Source organism: Macrobrachium nipponense, chromosome 24, assembly GCF_015104395.2.
Source record: "Macrobrachium nipponense isolate FS-2020 chromosome 24, ASM1510439v2, whole genome shotgun sequence".
In the NCBI taxonomy this organism is placed as follows: Eukaryota; Metazoa; Arthropoda; class Malacostraca; order Decapoda; family Palaemonidae; genus Macrobrachium; species Macrobrachium nipponense.
The window spans coordinates 65,592,512-65,618,645 of NC_061091.1; the positions used below are offsets into that span (position 1 = coordinate 65,592,512).

Sequence of the window (26,134 nt, forward strand, 5' to 3'; positions counted from 1 at the left end):
CGAAAGCCGCCATTTACCAAAACCCGGTGATTTATGGCTCTGTGTTTCGGTTAATGGCGCCTCTGTTAGGTATGTTATGGCACCATAACTCTTATTATCAGCACCTTATGGCGCCAATAACCGAAACTCTGCCACTTATGATGCTGTAAATCGCCAATTTTTTTAGTGCCATAAAACCAGATCACCATTAACAGAGTCCACCGATACCCGGGGACTGACGGGTAGGCAGTCCCCTGTTATCAGCGGGGAATCCGTTCCCAGGGGTGTGCCAATAAGCAAAAACTGCCATTAACCATAACTCAGTGATTTATGGCGCCATAATGGGACGTATGATGCTGATAACTGGTTATTGGCGCCATAAGGTGTCTTATGGCGCTGATGACCAGAACTAGTCTCGTTATGGCACCATAAATTGCTGATTTTATGGCGCTAGACAAGCCCCATAAAACTGGATCGCCAATAACTGAGTCCACTTATAACTGGGGACTGCATGTAGTGTGATTAGTTGGCTACTTGCCACTAACATAGCAAAATATAAGAGAATTCTTAGTAATTGGTTGGTCTGTCTGATGGAGGCCGTGGGGGGACCATGAGAGAGTAACTCCTTTGAGGACTCACAGCGGCTACAAAAAATAAATTTTTCCTGGTCTAAATCTGCTTTATGATTCCCGTAATAGTATCATTGAGAGTTAGAGGATAGTTTTCAGAATTATAATCATTATCAACAATCCCTTCTCATATTTATGGTTGTTGGTCTTGAAAGTCTTGGAATAACAGTCTGCCATGTTCTGTAATGACTTTTCAGAACTACTTGATTTGTAAAATGTATTGAAATACTGCTATATAGTGTTTATATTTCTTGTAAACCCTTAAATTCGCTGAAGTTTTTAGCAATTGGTTATTTGATTGCTTTGTTCGCTGGTAAAAATTACTTTTAGAAGTATACAAACTTAAATTAGTTTTTTTGTAAATTGTTAGTCTGACCAGTGACTGTTAATGATGCCTGTACCTCCTTCCATGCAGGTGCTGCCTGAGATAAATGATGGAGGAAGTTCAAGAGGAGGAGGAACGCAATATCCTGCTGTTAGTCAACACCAGTGTAGCTACTGTGATTACACAAGCCATTTCAGAGGGAATGTTCTCCGACACATGCGTGTCCACACTGGAGATAAACCTCATGCTTGCCCTTATTGCCATCTGAAGTTCATTCAGAAATGTAATTTGACAATGCATGTTCGAACACACACAGGTGAACGGCCTTATGTTTGTTCTTACTGTAAAGCAGACTTCAACCAGTTAACGACATTTAAAGATCACATGTTGACGCACACTGGTGAAAAGCCGCATGCTTGTCACTTGTGTCCATATCGTGCCATTAAGAAGTCAACATTGAAGAACCACCTTTCAAGTAAACATCAGTTGCAGATGTAGGGAAAATAAAAAAAAGTCTCCAGTAGTTTTTACTTCAAGTTTTGGAAGACTGAGGTTTTCAAAAGACAGAAAAATTAGTACTTTTGATTTTTAAAAATCTGGTTGAGATTATAAAATCATAAAAACGGAAAAGGTGAAGATGTCCCAATTTTAAGAGCTATGAATTAAGTTATGCTTTGGGAATAATGACCATGGCAGATACCTGGATAAATAGGAAGGGCTGGAGTCAGGATGGGCATCCATGCAAAACAAATCTCCCAAAAATGATTATGAACTGAACCATTCAAGGTAAAATCAGGCAAGGGAGGCTCAATAAAAACAGCAGTCCTGACTAGAAGTTACAGTGGTAATTATTGTTGTCGAGTGCAAGTACATATGTGCCTGAGTTGAAATTACGTATAAGAAATGATGTTTTTCAGTGGACCCCCGAATTTGGTTTTTTAATAGTTTTACCACAAAAAGTGCATTTAATCATGAAATCAATATGAAAAGACAGTAATTCGTGGATATTTCTCATAGAAAAATATCGAGAATACATTTCCCGCAAATAATGGGTAGATATGGTCCATAGAGAATTCCACGAATAAGTGAGTCTGCGAATGCCAAGAATGCGAATACGGGGGCTCCACACGATTATATACTGGCATCCAAACCATTTTCCCTGCATAGAATGGTATTACTTGCAAGTGTAGTTGTGCATTAAGTAGTTCTTTAATCATGGACTAGTTACAGTATCAATATGTTAGTACAGAAAAAAAAGTGTCTGAAGCAAGTAAGCAATAAAATATCACTGGTTACCATCTTTAATTTCCCAATTTCATCTTCCAACCACCAAAGACTGCTTTAGCAGTTGGTAGTTTGTGGTTCCTTCTGTGTTAAAGTACTGTAGAAATACATTAACCTTTCACTGTGTTGTCAGTTAATGGCAGGAAATTAATGTTTGATCTTGACTGTTAGAGGAGCTTGCGTGTCCTTCCATGCAGGTACGTACTGCCTGAAAACAATGATGGAGTCTGGTATCCAAAATCAATAATCTTACTGTGATTACATAAGCCATTTCATAGGAAATGTTTTGCACCATGTGTGTACATACTGTGGAAAAGCCTCTCACTTGTTTTCACTGTTCTCAGAAGTTGCCAATTAAAAGTACATTGAAAAGGCATATTAGAACACAGTCTGGTAACATCAGATGTTAATGCCCACTGGTGAAAAGCCACACATGCCACTTGTGTCAATATTGTACCATTAAAAATGTATTACTTAGGATCCACATTGTGAGTAAACAGTGAGTGCATTTATCAGAAGAGGTTTTAGAACAGCACTTTTATTGTCAAGTGATTGGACATTTATCTTAAATGGAAGATTTCATGACTAAAGACTGAAAAAGGGGAAGAATTCCCAATAAGACTTCAGAAATGAATATTAAAGAATATCCATTCATTTTAAAGTAACTTTCACTGAAGACAGGACAAACTGGCACAATCTCAAGGATACTGTACTTTTAGCATTGTCTATGAATATTATAATGCTCTGTGCTTAACTGGTAGTCTTATAATTATTTGTCTGTTTTTTTGTGTTGCACTCCCATTTTTTTAACCATTTACAGTTCTGAAACTTGAAAGATCAAAGAAATAAGCATGAACCTTTCCATGATAATTTCTGTGAGACATTGATTATGAATAAACTATCTTTTTGAATTACCTGTTCAGAAGGAAAGACCAAACCAACAGAAGTTCAAGTATGTATGCGAATGTGCCACAATGTCCTGAGTTCTGTTCATGTGATTTATACCACTCAACTTCTGTGAGTAAGAGACTTGTATCTGCTACTGTTGAACATAGTTTTGAATAAAAGTTCAAAATAATTTATGATGGAAACTCCATGTAGATATTGAATTATGAAATTAGGCTGTGAAGGCCTTTTTTCCTGAGCTTCAAAATGAACATGCATATAGAATAGTACTAATACTATACCAGCTGTATAGTCCTACTTCTTATGTAGATTTTTTTTATATTCTAGTTGCATGAAAGATGAAAGTGTAAACTTTAGGTCACAGTTACTGACAGTAACTATGACAAGAATAAACAATAAAATACTACTGGTCAGCAGGTTTCCTGTCTAGCTGTTTATTCACCGAAGGTCTCATTGCTGAAGGTAGTTTGTTTTACATTCTGTTTAAATTACAGTACTATATACTTTATAAATGCCCATTTAAACGCATTGTTTTATAAAGTAATAAATTTTCTTCTGGTGACTGTTAATGATGTGTGTGCCTCCTTCCATGCAGGTGCTGCCTGAGAGCAATGATGGAGCGAGTTCAAGAGGAGGAGGAGGAGGAGGAGGAGGAGGGACGCAATATCCTGTTGTTAATCAACATCAGTGTTGCTACTGCGATTACACAAGCCATTTCAAAGGGAATGTTATCCGACACATGCGCGTCCACACTGGTGACAAACCTTTCTCGTGCTCTTACTGTCCTCTGAAGTTCATTCAGAAGAGTAATTTAATAAAGCATGTCCGAACACATACTGGTGAGAGGCCTTATGTTTGTTCCTACTGCTCAACGACGTTCAACCAGATCACCACGTTCAAGGATCATTTGTTGACACACACTGGTGAGAAGCCACACGCTTGCCACTTGTGTCCGTATCGTGCTATCAAAAAGGCAGCTCTAAAAGGTCACCTTCTGAATAAACATCAGTTACATGTGTAAGGAGAAGGAAGGTCCAAATCTGTTGTTAGGTTCTCAACTTCTCATACATATATATTTAGAAGTTTCCTTTTGGGCCCAGCAAATTTTCATAACCATTGCATGTTTTTATTTTCGAAAAATAATATATGTTGAAGCATCTTTGGAAACTGTCATTACCTAAAATCAGTACATGATTTTATTGTTTTACAAGGCAGTTTATTTGTTTTTATCCAATTTTAATGGAATACTAGTTACAGTATTTACAAAATGTGAAACAGCTACATAGTATTGTGTCATGGTTCTTGCTGCAAGGTTAAAAATTGTGTAGCCTTGTTGAGTTGGTAAATTTAGAATATGTTACGTACTGTGTAGAATACTCTACCACAATAATTTAGTGGAATAAAATATATGCAAATAAAAGGAGTCTTTCTTAATTCAACCTTTGGATTTTTCAAAAGGATTACCTAACTCAAAGATCTTCGGTGTGTTACTGCTGTTACTGTTTTGAGAAAGGTATTCCTTGTTGTATCTATTTAAACTCCAAAACCGGAAACAGCCAGTATGCATTTTTGATAAAGCATACACTTAATACTACTGCTGCATGTCTTTTTTTTTTATTTAGTAATTAAAAAATCAGCAAGTGGTGAATCTCCTACAGAAAATTTCAAGCTACAGTGTTGGTATTCCTTTGATCTTCAGAATCCAGTTAATTTCCTATGTGCAATGGCATAGTAATGACATTCATAACTCACAAGTGTTTTTTTTTAGTTTAATATAGTATATGTATAGTCAATAATTGTAAGTTGCTTAAATGAGTATGTATTTAGAAGAGTGATAGAGCTTATGGATGTCAGTATGGGAGAATTCTTCACAAGGATATTTATTTTTCTCATAAATAATTTGATATCATTATTTTTGCCGTCGTGTTGTGGTTCCAATTAATTTGAGATTAACTGCAATGTAAACTTTGATATATTATAGTTGACATCTCTCAGGATATGTAGTATAAGTGTACAGGATGTTGGCTTTGCAGTTGAACAAGCTAGTAAATCCTATACCGTATAGTAGTAATTACTGAAACTGGATATGAGTAGAACATTGTGGCAGGATCACAAGCTTAAGAGCAAGCAGCAAATCTCCCCCACATAAACCTAATCTGTCAGTCTACCAAACCCACCCTCAATCACACTTTCCTCTTTACACTACAAAATACAGCAGGACAATTGAGCCATACCTATATACAGAACAAAAAAACACAAACAGGTACTCACCTCTGGCTTCTGATACTCAGGGCTAGGCTGTGCTGTCCACTGGATATAGGCTATAGGCTAGCTGACACACAACCACCGCCGACAACCAAACACAAACCAACCACCCGAGACCCACAACAAATCAATAACCCGACAAATCACTGCAGACAAACACCAACAGCCCAAAAGAACACGACAACCACATGACTTCCCCCAGCACAACCACCTGCCAAAACCAACACTGCCTCAGCCACCACTCACAGACACCGAAAATGCCCTCCCAACCTCTTCAACTTCACCAAAACTAGACAGACACACGCACAACCACCTTACAACACCAAAATCAATCAAATACCACAAAACCAACTAACAACCAACGGACAAATGCTGCCAAACCAACTCTGTGAATATTCACCAACTGCCTTGCTTCTTACAACTCTCGTAACAGACTTCCACTGACATACTACAAAGCGCCACAACAGACATGCTTCCGACAGCCATTTAACCACTCCCATTTATTCTTCCACCAATCTCTCTCTCACACACACAACTTTTGGAGACGTTGTCAAATATAAACTACTATCATTACTCCTTCATATTACCTTCCCCATTACATTTGACGTCGTCTCCTTACACTCACAACATCCACACTAATTGCCTTTCGCAACACCCAAGGATACTCAGATGCAGGCCCCCTAGATCTTGTATGAGGACCATCATACACTCCTTCAGTTATATCGCGATTCACTTCTAAATCTCTTCCATTCAAACTCCCATTATCTCCCTCACTACCATCCTCCCAAATTCCATTCACTACTTCACCGATGTCTTTAACTCTGGTTCCAACATCTCCCCTATTTCAGCCACCAAACCACTCAGTTCATCCATACTTCTGTCAAACTCCCGCAAAGACTTATCCATCCTATCAACTACCTCCTCACTACTCAGTTTCCTTCTCACTGAAGTCTTATTTGTCCCTGTCAACTCAAACCCACATACACTACAAGTATCATTCATTCCCACAAAGTCATCCGTAGCACACGCTTTATCAACCGTTTGCACCCTACCACCAACCCCCTTATCATGCCATTCACGCTTTTCCCTTCCACTTCCTCTCTCCACACTCTTCCATACTCAACCAACACCAACTGTATCTCCCAGACCCATTTGTTCACCGACAGTCGGCTCATACTTATTCACCCTCAACCACTCACTCATCGCATTCTCCCGAACATACTGTGGTACTTCCCTCCACTTATGAAGCTGGTTATGGTGTGGCCTAACCACCTCCATTCCCCCACCTACTCGCAATTTCCCCAAAACATAACTCAATCCACTTGATCCCACTTCCAAAATCTCAAAAGGCCCTTCAAATTTTTCCCTTACTTTATTCACATTCATTCTTCCCATCTCAACCACCTCTTTCAACACCTTATCCCCAATCTTAAAACTCTCAAACCTTTCACTCGCTTTCTTCCACAAATCCCGATCACCTTCTGACAGACCCAACTGCGGTCTGATAATCCTTTCAAAATTCAACACATATTTACAAGGAGACATACCTATACTCTTCTGCAGTGTGGCGTTATATACCCAAACTGCATGTCCTACATACATATCCCAATCCTTGTCGCCCTTCCTCATCATTCGCAAAATCTCAGTCATCGTCCTAACAGTTCTTTCAGCCAACCCATTCGCACTGGGCATATACGGAGTAGAATACACATGCACATTACCCCATTCCTTCAACATTTCTTCAAATTCCCATCCCACAAACTCAAGTCCAATATCACTCAACATTTTTGCCGGCTTACACACACACATGGGCAACATCACTTGACCCACCATTCGTGCAACAGTTTCACTCCTCTTATCTTTGATGGAAACCACATAGGCAAATTTACTCATGTGATCCATCATCACAATCCTCCCCAAGTGTCCTCTCGCAGTCCTAGGCAAAGAAACACAATCAATCACAAGCATTTCAAACGGCTCTTTCATCTGCAATCGCAAAACAGGTGTACTTGCATGCACACTGATACTTTCCCCTCTGACAGTCTTCACACGTGACAGCCACATCCACACAAATCTTATTCAACCCAGGGGCATACAATCTCTCTCTCATGCATTCCCAACTTATTTTTCCCCATATGCCCAAACCGATCATGCACCAACAAACACATACTCACAGGTGACTCAACAGAAAACACCGGCACATACACTTCCCTGTCATACACCCCTTCCTGATGCAAAAAGTACACTATGTTTTTGCACACCACAAAACGTTTAGCAACCCTCTTATATACATCCAACTCACATGGCCAGTCTTCCACACGCACTCCTCCCAAAACACATTGTCGCACTTATTTTGCATTTCCTCAATCTCTTCCTCACTCAACAGATCATTCTCACTCCTAGCAATATCAATCATACCCACAAAGTTTGCTACAAATACATTACCATCTTGAATCCTAGCTACTTGTCTGCCCCCTTTCTAAGAATTCCATTTCCTATATCTACGTCTGTATCGTGGATCCTCAAAAAATCTATCCCTATTAAAAAGCAAGATGGCATATCATTTTCTATAACTATAAAGTTATGCATTACTTCGAGATCTCCCAACCTAACCTTTAACCATACCTCTTCCCATACTAAAACACTTCCTTGTCCTAACCCATGTATTCTCACACTTAATAGACTGCCTTTTCACTTCCCAATCACATCTCTCAAGTTCACTCACCACTGACCCACTCACCAAGGAAACTTGTGCCCCTGTGTCAACCAAATTACAGTACTCACTATCATTTACTTGGACAAATGTCACCATTTTCCCTCGAGTCCCATGCATACACACATTCACTACCACGTCCACTTGGTTATCCAGATCACAATCCTCCTCATCACATTCATCCTCAGTTAATTCCCCATTTCCACAATTCTGACTCAGATCCCCTTCACAGTCCCTTTTTGTAACCAACCAATTACAACCACGTTCCCCGCACTGAATCATCAAAACCCCACGTTCATTACCTGTACTCACCCTTCCTCGATACTCAACCGGTCTGTCCCATCCAAAATACAACAACACTTTTATTCCAAACAACTCAGCTACTGCTGACAACAATTCATGCAACATTTCTCCTTCCCCACCTTGTTCCTCTGCATATGCCACTTCCTTCTGCACATCACTCATCAACTTCACTCGCAACTCATTCACACTACCGGGTACCTCTTCAACCAGACCCTTACCTTCCAAGTTTTTCAATGCTGAAAACAAACATTCACAAACACTGTCATTCCCTTCAAACCTCTCTTTTACAACTAACCCCTTAGGTACCATATTCGGATCCCAGTCACTTTTCACAACACCACTGTCGTTACCATGCATCCTAGACATCGTATCAGCAATCACATTTTTACTCCCCGGCACATATTCTAAGCTAAAATCAAACTCACTCAAATCCTCAATTGTCCTTGCAATCCTAGCATTCACACTTTCCTTCTTGATCATGTAAACTAATGGCCGATGATCTGTCCTTATGGCAAATTTTACCCCATACAAAAACACTTTCAACGCTTGAATTGATAGTGGCAGCTACCACTCAAAAAAGCTGTAACATGCCTGCTCCCTTCCTCAAGAGGCATCTGGTAATAGCCCCTTACCAAATCCAATTTTGTGAACTCTCATCCCATGCATCTTATACACACAATCAGACACCACATTCATCGGGAATCGCTCCTTCACAGTCACTTCATTCACCTTCCTGTAATCCACACACATCCTCAAACTCCCATCTGTCTTGCGTACTGGGACTATGGGACTATTCCAAGCACTCTCGCTCCTCTCGATCACTCCCACTCTCTCAAGTTCCTCAATCTCTCGGGCAACAACCGCAGAAAAATGTTGGGGACGCTGATATATGGGGGGTATCATCATTCAAAACTATCTTGAACTCTGGAAGCTTAGAGTCCGTGAAATCCTCGTCACCCCGCCTATCCCACAACATCTGCATCAACCGCTTCCTCTTGTCATCACCAACATTTTCATCCACCTCAATTCTTTTTCTCAACTCATGCTACCTGTCATCACCCGCCGCACCCTAACATATCTTTCATCGTCCACATCCACCAACGTATACAACAACCCCACACAATCACCTTCATGTATACCCCGAACTCGCTTTTTCCTAACACTCAGCAATGAGGCTACAAAAACCCAGGATTCTCCATATTCAAAATCCAGTCGTACACATGCGCGCTCGCTCTTACCAACTTGTTCGCATCCACACCCTCAACCACTTATGCACACTTGTCACCTTTGACAATCCCAAGACTATCGGGCCACGCAACTTTACACTAGCAATTTCTCGCAGCACTTTTACACTCTCTTTCGCAACCAGCAGCACTCCCTTCCATATTTTACTGCTTAACCCTCCATCCCTATCCAAGTACAACTCTCCATGTACATTCCCCTTCCTATGCAACTCAATCATATTCCTGCTCGGATGGACCACCATCCCACACTTCTTCAGGAACCTATACCCTAACAACATATCATACTTATCACTCATTCCCTCGATCACATAAAAGTCACCTTCATCCATCACTACCCCTTCGATTTCTACATTTTCACGCAACATTCCCACCGCAGGCATACCTAAATTTCCTATTCCTCATACCTCCCCTTTACATTTCCTAATTTCACACTCACTCTGCAACTTGTCACATCCATTCTTAAAAAGAACACTGACACTGCACCCAGTATCAATCAAAGCAACCAAACACACCCCTTTGCACCTCACTTTTACAGTCATACATTCATGAGCTCTTCCTCCAAACCCTTTTTCATGCAACAATCCTTCACGCACATGCATCACTCTTACTGACCGCACAGCAGACCCACCCAACTGAATCCCCTTTGTATCTAGTTTCCCAAACTCCCAACCTGACTCATCCTCTTCCGCCTACACACACTTGCCACATGACCTTCCATTCCACACTCAACACATTTTGCCCGCTGTTCCTTACACATCCTAGCATAATGCCCATTCTTCCCGCAATTACTGCAAACCTCAGTCACACGAGTACCTTGACATCCAATTGCTATATGCCCTACTTGCCCACACCTGTAACATTTATCCCTATCTTTCTTACACTCGCTCACTAAATGCCCTGTTTGCCCACACCCGAAGCACGCTCCCAACGCCCACTGACATTCATTCTTCCTGTGCCCTAGCTTTCCACATCTGTAACACTACTGCTCTCGTTCACCCGACTACGAACCGACCCTACCTCTTCCAACGCTTGCACTCCGATCTCTCTTAGGGCTAACCATACTTACGTTACTGGCTCTTAACGCTCCTATCAACCACTCGCTCTGCCATTTGCCTTGGCCCTTCCAAAACTGCCTCCCTATAGCTCTTAAACTCTGGTATAACATCAGCCACTTCAGTCCTAATACTAACACTTCTACTCTCTTTCATACACCTATCCAACTCATAATCTTCTACTATTTCCAAATTGTCGTTCCACGTCAACCTTTCATTCGTCCATTGCATTTTCTCCTTGCGTTTCAGATTTACAAACTCATACACACTCTCAGGCACAGTCTCCAACAACTTCCTCACTAACTCTTTACACTCATTTATCCCTTCATCCCCAAACTTTTTCCTGACTAGTGTTTCCAACCTGCACACATACATCGACAACGACTCACCAATATTCATTCTTACCTCATTAAAACCATGTTTTCTCCTATATCTAACACTACTCCTTATCCTCTTCACCTGTTCCACAATCCTGGCTTTCACACTCTCATAAGGCACATTCCCCACACTCATCATTACCCCATACATATTCAACAAAAATCCTGTCAAAAAGCTACCCAACTCTCTTGCCCAGACACTCTTGTTATCCCCATACTTTGCCTCACAATACCTCTCATATTCCTTAAAAAATTCCATATGTCCCTTCTACCATATTTCTCGTATTGTGCACATCTAGGTATCTCTCTCATATATACAGCCTTTCGTACTTCCCCCTCACTCTCACTCTCACTTCCGCTACTTCCATTCTGATCCCTCTTAAACTTGTCCGAATACAGCGAATCAACTTCCATACTAACATCCATGCTCTGGATTACGCTCTTCTTACCCTTCTTTCTACCCACCTGTTTCCACTCACCGCTATCCAAATCACTCTCAGCCCTTCCCCCAATGTATTCAGTCTTAGTCTCATCCTGTCTGTCATCCTTACTAGCCTTTTTTCCCTTAGTCGTCTTTGTTTTCCTCAGCCCCCTTCTTATTCTTGTCCTCAGGTTTATCCTTATCCTGTCTCTTTCCCTTCTTTCCTTTACCTATCACAAACAAGTCGCCTTCGTCACTCATAGTTTCATTCACTCGCTTTTCCACTGTCTTTACCACTTCTGGCCTATCACAAGACCTAGTAGGCCTACCTCCTACAGCTCCCTCTCCCATGAACCCCTTCATCATCTCCTGCACTGCATTCATCATCACTAAGAATTTTTCGTCCATTTTCTCAACATTCTCTCTTCCGCTCTTTTCACTTCTGCTTTCATTTCCACTTTTGCACTCCTTTTGGTAGATCTAGGGTACCTATCCGTGGCGGCCCAGACTATGACAGTTGCTGTTTTTCTATGCAGTTTTACCTACTGAACAAGAATTTGAAGTATTATTTATTCGGACGACTGTAATTTACCTTTGAACTCTATCCTATGGAAAAGGGACCCCCATTGGGAACCGGGGTTCTGGGTGGGGACAAAACACTGGGGAGAATTATGCTGTTCTACTCTTATCCTACGGTAAGGGGGACCCCCAGTAGGAACCGGGTTTTGGGTGGGGGAGAAAACTCCTTGGGGGGGGGGGGTAGGTTTTGCCGTGTTATTGTGGTATTTCCCTTATTTAGATTTATGACATTTACAAATACAATCGAAAATAAAAGATAACAAAAGCATCGATAGTGGAGCCGTTTCACATCCAAATCCCATCTACTACTACTACTACTATTACAACACTGAATCCAACTACGCATGCGCCAATTCTACTGCGCATGTGCTAGTTGTAAGGAAGCTTTTGTTCTAAATGCAGACTTCTTAGTGAGGAAAAAAATGGGGGTGTACGGGAGGGGTACATGTATTTAGCCAATCACATTGCAGTATGACCCCTACATTGCTATAGGACCGAGTGAAGAATTGGGGGTATCCATACATTGTTACATAAATTCATTTTCCTAATTTGTTTTTTAATCATGTTATATGAATTCTAGTGTTTATTCCTGTTTCCTTTATCATAGTATTTGTATAATATTTGTTTTGTTTTGTCCTCTCCTAATAATTTTGCCATAAATACCTTGAAATATTAAGTTATAATTGAGGACAGACACCTGAAAATGCCTACGTGGTTGGACTAGAAGTGGGTGTTAGGACGATTCGATACCTACCTTCCTGTCGGTTACATGAAATTGCAAGTTGCTTGGGATATACATGATTTATACACAACTCACTCCCTTCCCTTTCCAGTATTCACGTCTGACTGTTTGCGTTTCATCATTAAGAATACATTTCATACCCATAACAATTTCTTTGTTAACATTTGACCTTATTGGAACATCTACTTATATATATTCCATTATATCCTTTTACACACATTTCAATTTACACCTTTTTCTCCCTTCTCTTTCCATTATCCACCTCTGTCTATTTGCACTCATAATTTTACAATCTTTTCTCACCCATAATTATTAGAACATTTTCATTGGTTATATCTTACTTAGGCTACCTTCAAGTTTGCCTTCGTCTATGGTGGGCTCTGCCCCCCCGGTCAGATAATATGTTCTACTAGGTTAGGTTAGGTTAGGTTAGTATGTTAACCTATATGTTGGTCTTCCTTCAAGTTTGTCTTTCTTGAAGGGGGGGGGGGTGTTACAAGGGAGCGGAGGCCCCGGTCAGGTAACACGTTCTACTAGGTTAGGTTGGTGAAGTTAGGTTGATTATATCTTAGTCTACCTTCAATCCACCCTGGTCAGGTAATATGTTCTACTAGTTAGGTTAGGTTAGGTTAGGCTGGTGAAGTTAGGTTGGTTATATCTTGGTCTACCTTCAAGTTTACCTTCCTTTACAGGGATGGGGGAAGGGGGGGGGTACGGTGGGCTGGTCAGGTAATATTTTCTACTAGGTTAGGTTAGGTTAGTATGGTAACCTATATGTTGGCCTTCCTTCAAGTTTGGCTTCCTTTAAGGGGGGGTATAGGGGGGCTCCGCCCTCCAGTCAGGTAACACATTCTACTAGGATAGGTTAGGTTAGGTTGGTGAAGTTAGCTTGGTTATATCTTAGTCTACCTTCAAATTTGTCTTCTTTTACTGGGGGGGAGAGGGTACGGGTTGGCTCGGCCCCCCCGGCCAAGTAATATGTTCTACTAGGTTAGGTTACACAACATTTCATTGCAATAGTTCCTTTAATAATATACACAATACCTTAGGTTTCATAGAAATTAAAGACACTACGTTTTACGATTTTAGAGTTCTCATTGTCTCTTCAACTGGCCCCTCTGATTTCTTGCACTGACCGTTCATTACAATATCCTGTTCACGTATGTGTTACGCATTATTGCATCTTTTTCCTTTTCTGAAAATACGATGTTAGTTTCCACATGTGTATGAAATCATCCCCCCTCAATGTACCTGCCCACAATTCTTCTGACCAATCAGAGGCCTTGGCACCAATGCGCTGCCGATACCTACATTCAACAGATTGTGTAATTTGCGTTTTAAAATCATTCAGCAAGAAACATTCGCAGTGTTAACACCATACTCTCAAAGTGACTGTGTTTCACCAGTAATAATGTTAAATATTCTGTTACGGTATACGGACATCATAATATAATTTTGAGAAACCTATCTGTGTTCGTGATTCATTTGGTATTTGACCGAAAATCTGTTCAAGATTCAAGATGGGCAGACTTTCAAGAATCAGAGACGAGGACGAGATTTGACATGCCTAAGTGCGTATCTGAATTGTACCATCTGCCCCCTTTTAAGGTAAAGTTCCCAAACTATATTCCCCTATTGTTAGAACAATCATAGTTTAGTCATTTTCAGTTAGAAGTGTTAGGTTTTGTTGGTTAGGTATCATTATTGGCCACATCCACTACCCACAACCCATTGTCATTTAGCCAACTCGTACCTCCTGTGCCCCCAGTACCCCGCCTTCCCCCCAGTGAACATTTGGCTCCGTGGTGGTTGCGGAATTCAAACATGGCGGCTGTGTTAAACACTTGGTAGGTCGATCTATAGAACTATTCCACGGCGATCTAGACTATGGCAGTTGGCGTTTTCCTATGTTATTTTACTTGCTTTACAAGAGTTGAAGGGAATATTTTTTCGTTCTACTGGAACTAAACTTTAATTTACCTTTGAACTCATACGTCGACCCGTTGGTACCGTCATGTAGTCTTCAAAGGTAAATTACTGCTTAGTAACAGTCATCCGAATACGTATTAGTTTCAAATCTTGTATAACAAGTAAAATAACATAGGAAAACGTCAATTGGCATAGTCTAGGCAACCGCGGATTGCTTCTGTTGAAATACCCTCCTTAGCATTCCTCTCATTTCCTATAACTCGCTCTTCAGCTCCTCACACTCTACCCTTAACCTCTCATTCTCCACTTCCAATTGTCCTCTTACTTTCCTCTCCAACCTCAACTCCTCCTTCAGCCTCTCTACCTCACTCAATCCTTCCATCCCAAACTTTCTCACCATTCACACACACTGGCCTAGACTAATCGTCCTGCAGCTGCCACACCAGCAGTCCCTGTTCGGGCGCCAAATAATAATGTGGCGGGATCACAAGCTTAAGAGCAAGCAGCAAATCTCTCCTACATAAACCCTAATCTGTCAGGCTACCAAACCCACCCTCAATCACACTTTCCTCTTTACACGACAAAATACAGCAGGACAATTGACCCATACCTACATACAGAACAAAAAAACACAAACAAGTACTCACCTCTGGCTTCTGATACTCAGGCCTAGGCTGTGCTGTCCGCTGGATATAGGCTATAGGCTAGCTGACACACAACCACCGCCGACAACCAAACACAAACCAACCACCCGAGACCCACAACCCCACAACAACTCAATAACCCGACCAATCAATGCAGACGAACACAGCCCGAAAGAACACGACTTACCCAAGCACAACAACACAACAACCCGCCAAAACCACCACTCACAGACACCGAAAATGGCCTCCCAACCTCTTCAACGTCACCAAAACCAGACAGACACACGCACAACAACCTTACAACACAAAAATCAATCAAATACCACAAAACCAACTAACAACCGACGGACAAATGCTGCCAAACCAACTCTCTGAATTCACTAACCGCCTTGCTTCTTACGACTCTCGTAACAGACTTCCACTGACATTCTACAGAGCGCCACAACAGACATGCTTCCGACCGCCATTTAACCACTCCCATGTATTCTTCCACCAATCTCTCTCTCTCTCTCTCTCTCTCTCTCTCTCTCTCTCTCTCTCTCTCTCTCTCACAACTTTTGGAGACGTTGTCATATATAAACTACTATCATTACTCCTCTATAACATCAGGTTTTATGAGCATATTTACAATTGCACACACTTTGGGAAGTTCTAATTTTATGCTCATAATATTTTTCTTTATTCAGCTAATTTCTGAATAAAGCTTGACATGGAGACAATAGGACCATAAAGTAAGACAAATGAAGATTAAAGGTCAAAAGAACCCATACGTAATTACACGTGTTCCATCTCTCTAGTAAAACATACTGAATGATCAAGCTTGAGTCCATGAATGGAAAATCTTAACATTTCTGTCTGAACATTTCACTGAATGCTCACGGGTATGTGTCAGGGGGGCTTATCTGTTTAGTGCTTTAATGATTTTAAGGATGGAAAAACTTTTGTCAAAACTTGGTTAAGTTTTCCTTTTGAATAAATAAGTGCTAAAGTGAGTTTGAAGTTATCAGAATTATTTCAGCAATTATGTTGATGGTTAGTTTGTTGTTAGTGGACATACAGGCAGTCCCTAGTTATCATAGGGGGATTCTGTTCTGATGGCATGATGGTAAGCGAAAATCGCCAATAACCGAAACAATAATCAGAGATCGGTGTCTCTGTTAGGTATGTTATGGGCACTAATAACAGAAATCATCACCAAAAATTGCCAATTTTTGTCGCCAGACAAGCCCCAAAAAACCAGATCGCCAATAACTGAGCTTGCCAATAAACAGGGACTGCCTGTGTATACGTAGTACGTATTCTGATTAATGAAAAGCAGATTGTAAGGTTTTGTAAGGGATTGGTTTTGTCTGATATTGTGTCTTTATGTCGTATTTTTATTTAGATTTAACAAGAAACTGTTTTGTGAAATATACTACATTTGGGTCAAGTTGAAATATTCTCATTAGTGAAGTAACGTTCAAGTGATAACTGGGTGGATTGCTGTTGAAAACAGTGAACCTATCCCTGTGTTAAGTGTTGGCATCACTCTGTTTCCTGAATACCTAAGCCCTAAAAATGTTTATCTGTATTGTGAAACACAAAATTATGTCAACAGTAGACTCCCCACCAAAGTTAGTCTAGTGTTCACCTGCTGAAAATTCTGTAGCCTTTTGATTCAGGTGAAAATGACATCTGCAGCATTTTTCTTTCATAGTTCCTGTAAGCTATAAGTTTTTACATAACTTCAATGCAAGACTAATTTTTCATATAGCACAGTTGACGTGACACCAGTTTGCAGTATTAAAACAATCATCTCTTACAGGTTCCACACATGGATTTTACCTCGGCTGATCAAGGGCAAAGATCAAGCGGAAGCCTTGAACCAGTTGCGCGAGTACACGTGTGTCCTTATTGTAGTTACACAGACACAGTGGCCATTGAAATGTCTTCTCATTTACGTACTCACACCAGTGAAAAGTTCTTCCCCTGTGTTTTCTGCCCCAAGAAATTTGTCCTTAAAGTTGATACTGTCAGGCACATGAGAGTTCACACTGGAGAGAAACCGTACTCCTGTCGATTTTGTTCTGCCAGGTTCACACAGTTACCCCATCAGAGACAACATGAACGGAGACACACAGGAGAAAAGCCCTTTTCATGCCATGCCTGCCCATATCAGTCAGCTCAAAAGTCAGGGCTGAATCGGCACATCAGAAAACATCATTGGCAATAAATGCAAGGAATTTCTTCTTTTGGGTTAACCAGCCCGAGAAGAGCCTATTATGCTCAGAGGTCTGGATAAACTAATTCTATATGATAATCTTCTTTTTAGTTATTATATGAATGATTCTACAATTAACGGAAGACTTGTTTCAGTTTTTGTTGGTTAATGGCAGTAAGCTATGAGTGTTTTAACCTAAAAGAAGTGAAATGTAAATGCAATTATTTTGTGCTTGTTATATATCTCAGTGGTAGACATGGCTGGTAAATTTCATGTTTAGACAAATGAAAATAATTGGATAAAAATTAAATTCAGCGGCCTCAGAAATTTTATAGTTGAATACCTCAAGAGTTTGGAACTTACAGTCGCTGCTCATTTGAATGGTTTCTTGGATTTCTGTAGAGCATTTTTTCTGAGAGACAGTGATGATTTATGTCGATTTTTGTCATATTTGTGTGGTAACAAGCTTTTTCCCTTGCTTGTCATTAGTAGATGCTAGATTTGTATGAAAGTATGAAATCATTGCCAACTGATGTTGCACGGCAGTTTTTAAAAAGGTATTGTGCTCTTCTGTGCAAGGATGTGATAACAAGTACATTATTAGTATATAAAAATAGTATTTATATTTAACAGTTATGTTCAAATTTGCAATAATTAGTAAAAGACATTTTCTTGTATGCCATGACAAATTTTAATCATTAATGAAATTCGTATAGGCTTTGTAGGCTACTGAAGTCAGTGTAGTATTCACCTGCTGAAAATTCTGTAGCTTTTTGATTCAGGTGAAAATGACACCTGCGGTCTTTTTCTTCCAAAGTGTTAATGTTAGCTGTCAACAGCAAAAAGAAAAATATTGTGATGGAAATAAGAGATGGATAGAAGTGAGACAATTGTGCATGGTTCCTATAAGTTATACATTTTCACCTAACTTCAACACAAGAGTTATTTTTCACAAAGCACAGTTGAGGTGGCACCATTTTTCAGTATTAAAAGAATCAATCTCTTACAGATTCCACACATGGATTTTGCCACGGCTGATCGAGGACGAAGATCAAGCGGAAGCCTTGAACCAGTTGCACGAGTACACGTGTGTCCTTATTGTAGTTACACAGACACAGTGGCCATTGAAATGTCTTCTCATTTACGTACTCACACCGGTAAAAAGTTCTTCCCCTGTGTTTTCTGCCCCAAGAAATTTGACATTAAGGCTGAAACTGTCAGACACATGAGAGTTCACACTGGAGAGAAACCGTACTCCTGTCGATTTTGTTCTGCCAGGTTCACTCAGTCAACCAATCAGAGAGAACACGAACGGAGACACACAGGAGAAAAGCCCTTTTCATGCCATGTCTGCCCATATCAGTCAGCTCAAAAGTCAGGGCTGAATCGGCACGTCAGAAAACATCATTGGCCATAAATGCAAGGAATTTCTTCTTTTGGGTTAACCAGCCCGAGAAGATCCTTTGTTTGGCTCAGAGGTCTGGAGAAACTAATCCTTTATAATAACACTCTTCATTTGAGTTATTATATGAATGATCCTTCCATTAACAGAAGACTTGTTTCAGTTTTTGTTTACTACTTTTTTTGTTGTTGGTTAATGGCAATAAGCCAAGAGTGTTTTAACCTAAAAGAAGTGAAATGTAAATGCAATTATTTTGTGCCTGTTATACATCTCACTGTTAGACAGTTAACATGGCTGGTAAATTTCATGTTTAGAGAAATGATGAAAATAATAGGATAAAAATTAAATTCAGCAGCCTCAGAAAGTTTATACTAGTTGAATACCCCATTAGTTGTGAACTTAGTCACAGCTCATTTGAATGGTTTTTTGGATTTCCTTAGAGCATTTTATTTATGTGAGACAGTGATGATTTATGTCGATTTTTGTCATGTTTGTGTGGTAACAAGTTTTTTCTCTTGTCATTAATGATTTTGATTTATATAGATTTTTTCATTATGCCAAGCACTGGGTCAACTAAGGCCATTCAGCGCTGAAACAGAAATTGACAGTAAAAGGTTTGAAAGGTTTTACAGGAGGAAAACCTCGTAGTTGCACTATGGAAAAATTGTTAGGAGAGGGTGGACAGTAAGATGGAAGATAAAGAATATAAACAGACGTACAGTAAAAGGAATGAAATGAGTTGCATCCAGGGGCCGAAGGGAAGCTGCAAAGAACCCTAAGTAAATGCCTTCATTGCACCAAATGAGGGGTACTGATGGCACTACCCCCCTATGGGGTTGTGTCATTAATGGATGCTAGATTTGTATGAAATCAATGCCAACTGATGTTGCGTGGCAGTTTTAAAGGTATTGTGCACTTCTGTGCAAGAATGTGATAACATGTACATTACTATATAAAAATAGTATTTACAGTCAACAGTTAAGTTCAAATTTGCAATGATCAGTAAAAGACATTTTCTGGTAAATGACAAATTTTAATCATTAACGAAATCGTGGTAAATACAATGGATTGGAATTATATTACAAAACAATGTTGTATCTGGTTAATATGACTTTTTTTTCTTACAGACAAATAACTCTGCAAATCTCCTTATATTAGACATTGTGAATATCCATTTCTTGAGGCTAGCATCAAAACATGAAAGTATGTTGAAAGCCACAGTTTTAGCCAAAGGAACCTGACTGATTTCATTTTGTTTATTGATACTGTTTCTTAAAAATCAGAATGCAAAATTCTTTTATATAAGGTTTATTATATATCTGATAAACATGTCCTGGATCTTGTGTCTCAGCATGTAAAGCATATATATGTCTATGAAATATGGAACAGGAGTTAAAGGTCATTAATTAGCAAAGCAAGCTTTCGAAATAGAATCCTAGTATGTGAAAGCAGAGAGAGAATTGCATCTATAAGAGGCAATACATATTCTTTAAGTTGGAAAATTAGGGGTTTGGTGCCCAACACTTTGAGGAAACATTACAGAATCTTTTAAAACATGTTCGTAAGGTATTTTTCAGATTAAAAATTCCTTTCTTATAATTTTTCAAAATGTTTTTTTAGCCTTAATAGGTTGGCACCAAATGCCTAGATCAAGGGTCTGACAACAAATGTATCCCTGGGACATGAATTTCAGTGGATCATTCAACCGTCCCTGTTAGATAACATTTTTAATGACTAGAAATTTGCTTTATATGCTACCAGTTTTGTTATGTAAATTTAACTCAGAACAAGATGATGTATTTTTTACTTTAGTGTAAACATTGGTTTCACAGTTTGAGTTTAATGAATTTTAATACATAAGTTGCACCCAGCTGAATTAACAGATAGTAAAATGTGATCTGTACAGCATATTTGTACACAAGCATCTAGAATAAAATTGTTACATACGGTTCCTCTTTTATTATAAATAAGTTTGGTGTCTCGCCAATTTCTCTTGTTGACAGTCGAATTACACCAGTGGGTGATTGACAGCTATATGGAGCTCATGGCCAGGTATATTCTGGTCAAGAGTAATGTGGTGGCCGACAATCTAAGTCATCAGAGTCAAGTTCTAGGTACAGAGTGGTCTTTGCATTAGGACATAGCAGACAGGCTATTTCATCTATGGGAAAGACCAATGTTAGACCTCTTCACTACATGCTTCAACAGGAAGCTAGAGGTCTACTGTTCAGTGGTCCTAGATTGGTTCACTGTGGTGGAGGAGGGCCTTCAGCATCCTTGGGACAATCTAGAAGTGTATGCCTCCCCTTCATTCTGCCTGATCCGTCATGTCCTGAACAGTGATGGGTTCCAGGAATCTCAGGATGACCCTGTTAGTTCCTTTGTGGCCCCAAGCAGAGTGGTTCCTGGACCTTCTGTCTTTTCTATCAGAGGTACTGAGAGAAATTCTTCCTTGGCACAACCTTCTTTGCCAACCTATGTGGAGAGGTGCCACCAGTCAGTAGGGTCTCTATCTCTTCATGGGTGGAGAGTGTCCAGTATCTCTTGCGAGCGAGAGATTTTTCTCACAGAGCAGAGATTCAGATCTCCAGCTACCTCAGGAGATCTTCGTCAGCTGTGTATGAGGGCAAGTGGGTCGTCTACTGTGATTGATTTGTCGATGGAGTTTCGTTTCTTTCCACTTGGAACTCTGTTCAGGGGATAGTGAACTTTCTGATCTTCCTCAGAACAGAGAATCATCTTTCTGTGTCTGCTATCAAAAGCAACAGGGCTGCCTAGAGATTAGTTCTACGTCTGAAAGACATAGACATCGCCTCATCATGGGAAATATCTATGTTGTTCAGGAGCTTTGAGCAGTCTTGTTCACCCAGAGAACTCAAACCTCCTATGTGGAGCCTACTCTGGTTCTAAGTAGTCTCGCTCGAGCTCCATTCGAACCACTACATTAATCATCAGACAGGGAACAGATCTTGAAAACAGTTTTCCCTCTTGCTTTGGCTTCCTTGAAGAGAATTGGAGAGCTCCACGGCCTAGATTATGACCTAAAACACCACCAGTGGTTGGGGGTCTGTAGCCATCGAATTTTTCCTGGAATTCGTTGCTAAGACTTAAAATCCCTCGGTTCATGATGATAGATTTGTCTCCTTTTCCAATCCTTCTCCTGAAGGAATTTGTTGATAACGATTCTCATGAATTACTGCTTTGTCTTGTCAGAACACTGCGTTGCTATCTAAAAAGGACTCTCCACCTAAGACCTAGGTGCCATAGACTTTTTGTTAGCACAAGCCGAGCCAAGAAAGAAGTGTCCAAGAATACCATTTCATTTTGGTTATGTGAGATGATTAGGTAAGCCTACTCCTTATCTTCAAGTTCTATCACCGATACTGTGCATGCAAGAGCACTTGACATCTGAGGAATAAGTTCCTCTCTGGCTTTTAAGAATAACTTGCTTGTTCATAGGATTTTGAATCTGGGTTCCTGGCTTCAGCACACCACTTTGGTGGTGGCTGTCCAACAAGTTGTGTAGCTAATCCAGTGCCCTTGGCAGAACAGTTTGTATCATGCCTAAGATGATTGTGTGAAAGGGAGAATGAGTGAGATGACTGGTCTCTTTCATTCCCTTTTTTTCCCTTCTTCATTCCTACAGGCGGGTTGAAGATTAGGCACATCATACGCTGAAACTGGCTTGATGCTGGTGAGTACAGCAGCCTTACTGGTTTATTGCTTTATTTTTATGTTCTATACAACTACAAATCTGTTTCTCAGTAGCCTGAGGAGTGGTGACAAAACCTTTGCTTGTGGCCAACATGTTTGTTGCTTGAACAGATATAGTTCTCTTGGTCTTCCATGTATGCAATGAATCTGGATATGTTACATTTTATTTACTCCCAGTGGACTGAGTTTTAGATAGTACATAAATATCTAATCTATTACAGATTTAGACACTCTTCTTTAGAATTCTCGTTTCTAGGAAGAGTGGTTAGGTGTGCTGAATCTCCAGTTGGTTCAGGATTGTTGTATGAGTCTATCATATTGTTAAGACCGAAGATTTGTTCTGCATATGAACAAATCACAAATTTTTAATAAATTTTTATTTTTCATAGCTAACAAACCTGAGGTCTTAATTGTGACTGCTCACCTGTATCTGGCCCTCTGGTAATCCTGGGTTGGAAGAAAGACTAAATGTGTCACAGGGTTCAAGTGTGGTCGCTGAGCACTTTCCACCTTTTCTATGCTTCAGATGCCAGATGCTGCAGATTCCTTGCATATCAAAAATTTTTTTTTTCTTTCTTTTTAACTGGTTTCCAGCTGGCACCAGAAGATATTGTTAAGACTTCAGGCTTATTAGTTATATTGTTAAGATTTCAGGCTTATTAGTTATATTGTTAAGACTTCAGGCTTATTAGTTATATTGTTAAGACTTCAGGCTTATTAGTTATATTGTTACGACTTCAGGCTTATTAGTTATATTGTTAAGACATTAGTTATATTGTTACGACTTCAGGCTTATTAGTTATATTGTTAAGACTTCAGGCTTATTAATTATATTGTTAAGACTTCTAGTTTATTAGTTATATTGTTAAGACTTCTAGTTTATTAGTTATATTGTTAAGACTTCAGGTTTATTAGTTATGAAAAATACAAATTGGTTAGAAATTTGTCATATTCATAGTCGTCATAGCCTTTTTATATTCGACTACGTGAATTTAAGTATGTACAGGCAGTTCCCAGTTATCGGCCGGGGTTCCATTCTCGGCAGGGTGCTGATAACTGAAAACTGCCATTAACCAAAACTTGGTGATTGATGACGTTGCTGAGATTCGGTTAATGGCACCTCTGTTAGGTATGTTATGGCGCCATAACTCTATAATCAGCACCTTATGGCACCGTAACTATTATCAGCACCTTATGGCGCCAATAACCGAAACTTGGACTATTATGGCGCCATAAATTGCTGATTTTATGGCGCTAGACAAGCGCCATAAAACCAAATCGCCATTAACTGAGTCCACTGATAACTGGGGACTGCCTGTACTGTATTACATTGCATTTATAGAAGAAAATATTTCTGGTAAACAAATCAGTGAGAAAGAAATGGTGCTTAACCACAAAATCCTCACCTACTGGAAGGAGAGTGATTCCAAGGGAAAGATAAAAAAAATAGAAAAGGGCAGGAAATGCAAAGAACAGAGATAATGTCATATGGAAAAAAGATACATTAACACAAATGAGAATTACAGGAAATACTACACTAATTTGGAAAGTTAAGAGTTGTGGGCATCCTTACTTCCTGTTAGTCACATGGGATATTTCTCAACTTCTGTGGTAACAAGGTCTTTGAAAGGGCTTTTCAGTTATACTTTCCCATAGATGCTATACGGGAATATTTTTTTTAAAGAGGTAAATGAAATGATTTATTGTTTGTTTATGTGATTACTTTCACCACTCAAGTATGATTTTTGTTTTACAGAAGACTGGTGCCTTACAGCACCATACATTAGGATCTGATCCGAATTCCACGGAGCACAAGTGTCCACTCTGCAGCTTCACCAGCACTGTGCCCTTTGAGGTTTCTGCCCATATCAGGACTCACACAGGTGAAAGGTTCTACCCGTGTCTCTTTTGTCCCAAGAAAAATGTACTGAAGCGTGACCTAGTGAAGCACATGAGAGTTCACACTGGGGAGAAGCCTTTCTGGTGTCGTTTCTGTTCCTCCCAATTCACTCAAAGGTCTCGTCTCAAAGTGCATGAAAGAAGACATACAGGTGAAAAGCCTTTCTCTTGCTCCTTTTGCTCCTACCAGACAGCTTGGAAGTCTGATATGAACCGCCACGTGCAAAGGTGGCATCAGCATCAAAAGTAAGAATGAAATCCAGCACTGTAAGAACATTAATTAATAAAATTGAACCATCATCCCAAGTTTATCATGTCTTCCCTGTGTTATATCCTTTGGTACTTATCATAATATATTCTCTAGTTTAACTGTCACTCAGCACTTCTTATTCACAAGTGCACAACGGTATGTACTCACTTCATATAACTGACAATTTTCAAAAATCGCATAAGCATTTCAAATGTAACATAGTGTCTGGCATTAGCTTTGTCTTACTCATATTTGAGTATAATTACAGATTTATAGTATGTTGTGAGAACCAGCTGCTTTATGGAGAGGTTTCTATTATGTAGATTTGTTTTCTTCAGTGATACTGTTTTATAAAGTATTTCCATTTATAAGGGAGATATGACCTGCAAATGAAATACAGGCAGCCCCCGTTAACGGCAGCATCAGTTAGCGGCTATCCAGTTCTACAGTGCTTGTCTAGCGATGCTGTTAACAGGATTTTCTGCGCCAACCTCTGGTTAGCAGCGCTGAAATCCAGTTAGCAGCGCTGATATCGGGTTAGCAGTGCCGATCTCTGATTAACGATGCCAGTGTCCGGTCGACAGCACTGTTAAGCGGTTTTTAGTGCTGTTATCGCAGATTTTCAGTTAGTGACATCAGCTGGGGACAGAGTCCCGCCGTTAACCGGGGCTGCATGTAACTGTAATGATGACCAAAATACATGTTTATAGTATTTCACTATTGTTTTTATTATTCCTCCATTTGAGAGTGTTATGCAGGCATTAGGTAGTGGCAGTGGACAATCAGATGTTACACACACACTTATTTACAGTGTTCCCCCCCTGTATTCAAGGGGGATGGGTACCAGATCCCCCCCGCCCCCTGCACAAATAACTAGAGCCTGCGAATAGTTGAAACACTTAAAACTGCCTCTATTGTTAGTTAAAACTCAAGAAAAACCCACTAGAAATGTTTATACCTAGTTTTTTAATAGTTTTATCACAAAATGCATTTTATGATGAAATTGATAAAAAAAAGGAATTTGCGGATATTTCTCACAGAAAAATACAAAGAATAGTAGAATTTTCCATGAATAATGGGGGTATATGTTTCAGTGACAAATCCGCGAAACCAGAATGCACTAATATGGGGGTTCACCATATATATTTGTGTGTGGGTGCATGTCTGTATGTATTTATATATATGTACTTAAACATGACAAAATTCTTAAAAGCATTAATGAAAAACTCTTTATTGAAGAAATGTGAAAGGTATTAAATAGGTTACAAGACTATTGG

The 26,134-nt window shown here is 39.8% G+C and overlaps 1 protein-coding gene across 21 annotated transcripts in view; it reads left to right on the top strand.

Moving 5' to 3' along the window:
- Positions 1-26,134, top strand: part of LOC135205709 (myoneurin-like) — a 406,587-nt gene that overhangs the window by 168,570 nt on the left and 211,883 nt on the right. The window contains exon 6 of one of the 21 annotated variants that reach the window (XM_064236733.1): positions 24,465-24,907. The exons of 17 other annotated variants lie outside the window; for them this stretch is intronic. In XM_064236733.1, the coding sequence (XP_064092803.1) occupies positions 24,465-24,857 (393 nt within the window). In that variant the 3' untranslated portion in view covers positions 24,858-24,907. Of the gene's footprint in view, positions 1-1,023; positions 2,236-17,196; positions 17,620-18,601; positions 20,928-24,464; positions 24,908-26,134 lie in introns of those variants that run through there. 3 more of the 21 variants (XM_064236729.1, XM_064236730.1, XM_064236727.1) reach the window with 3 other exon arrangements.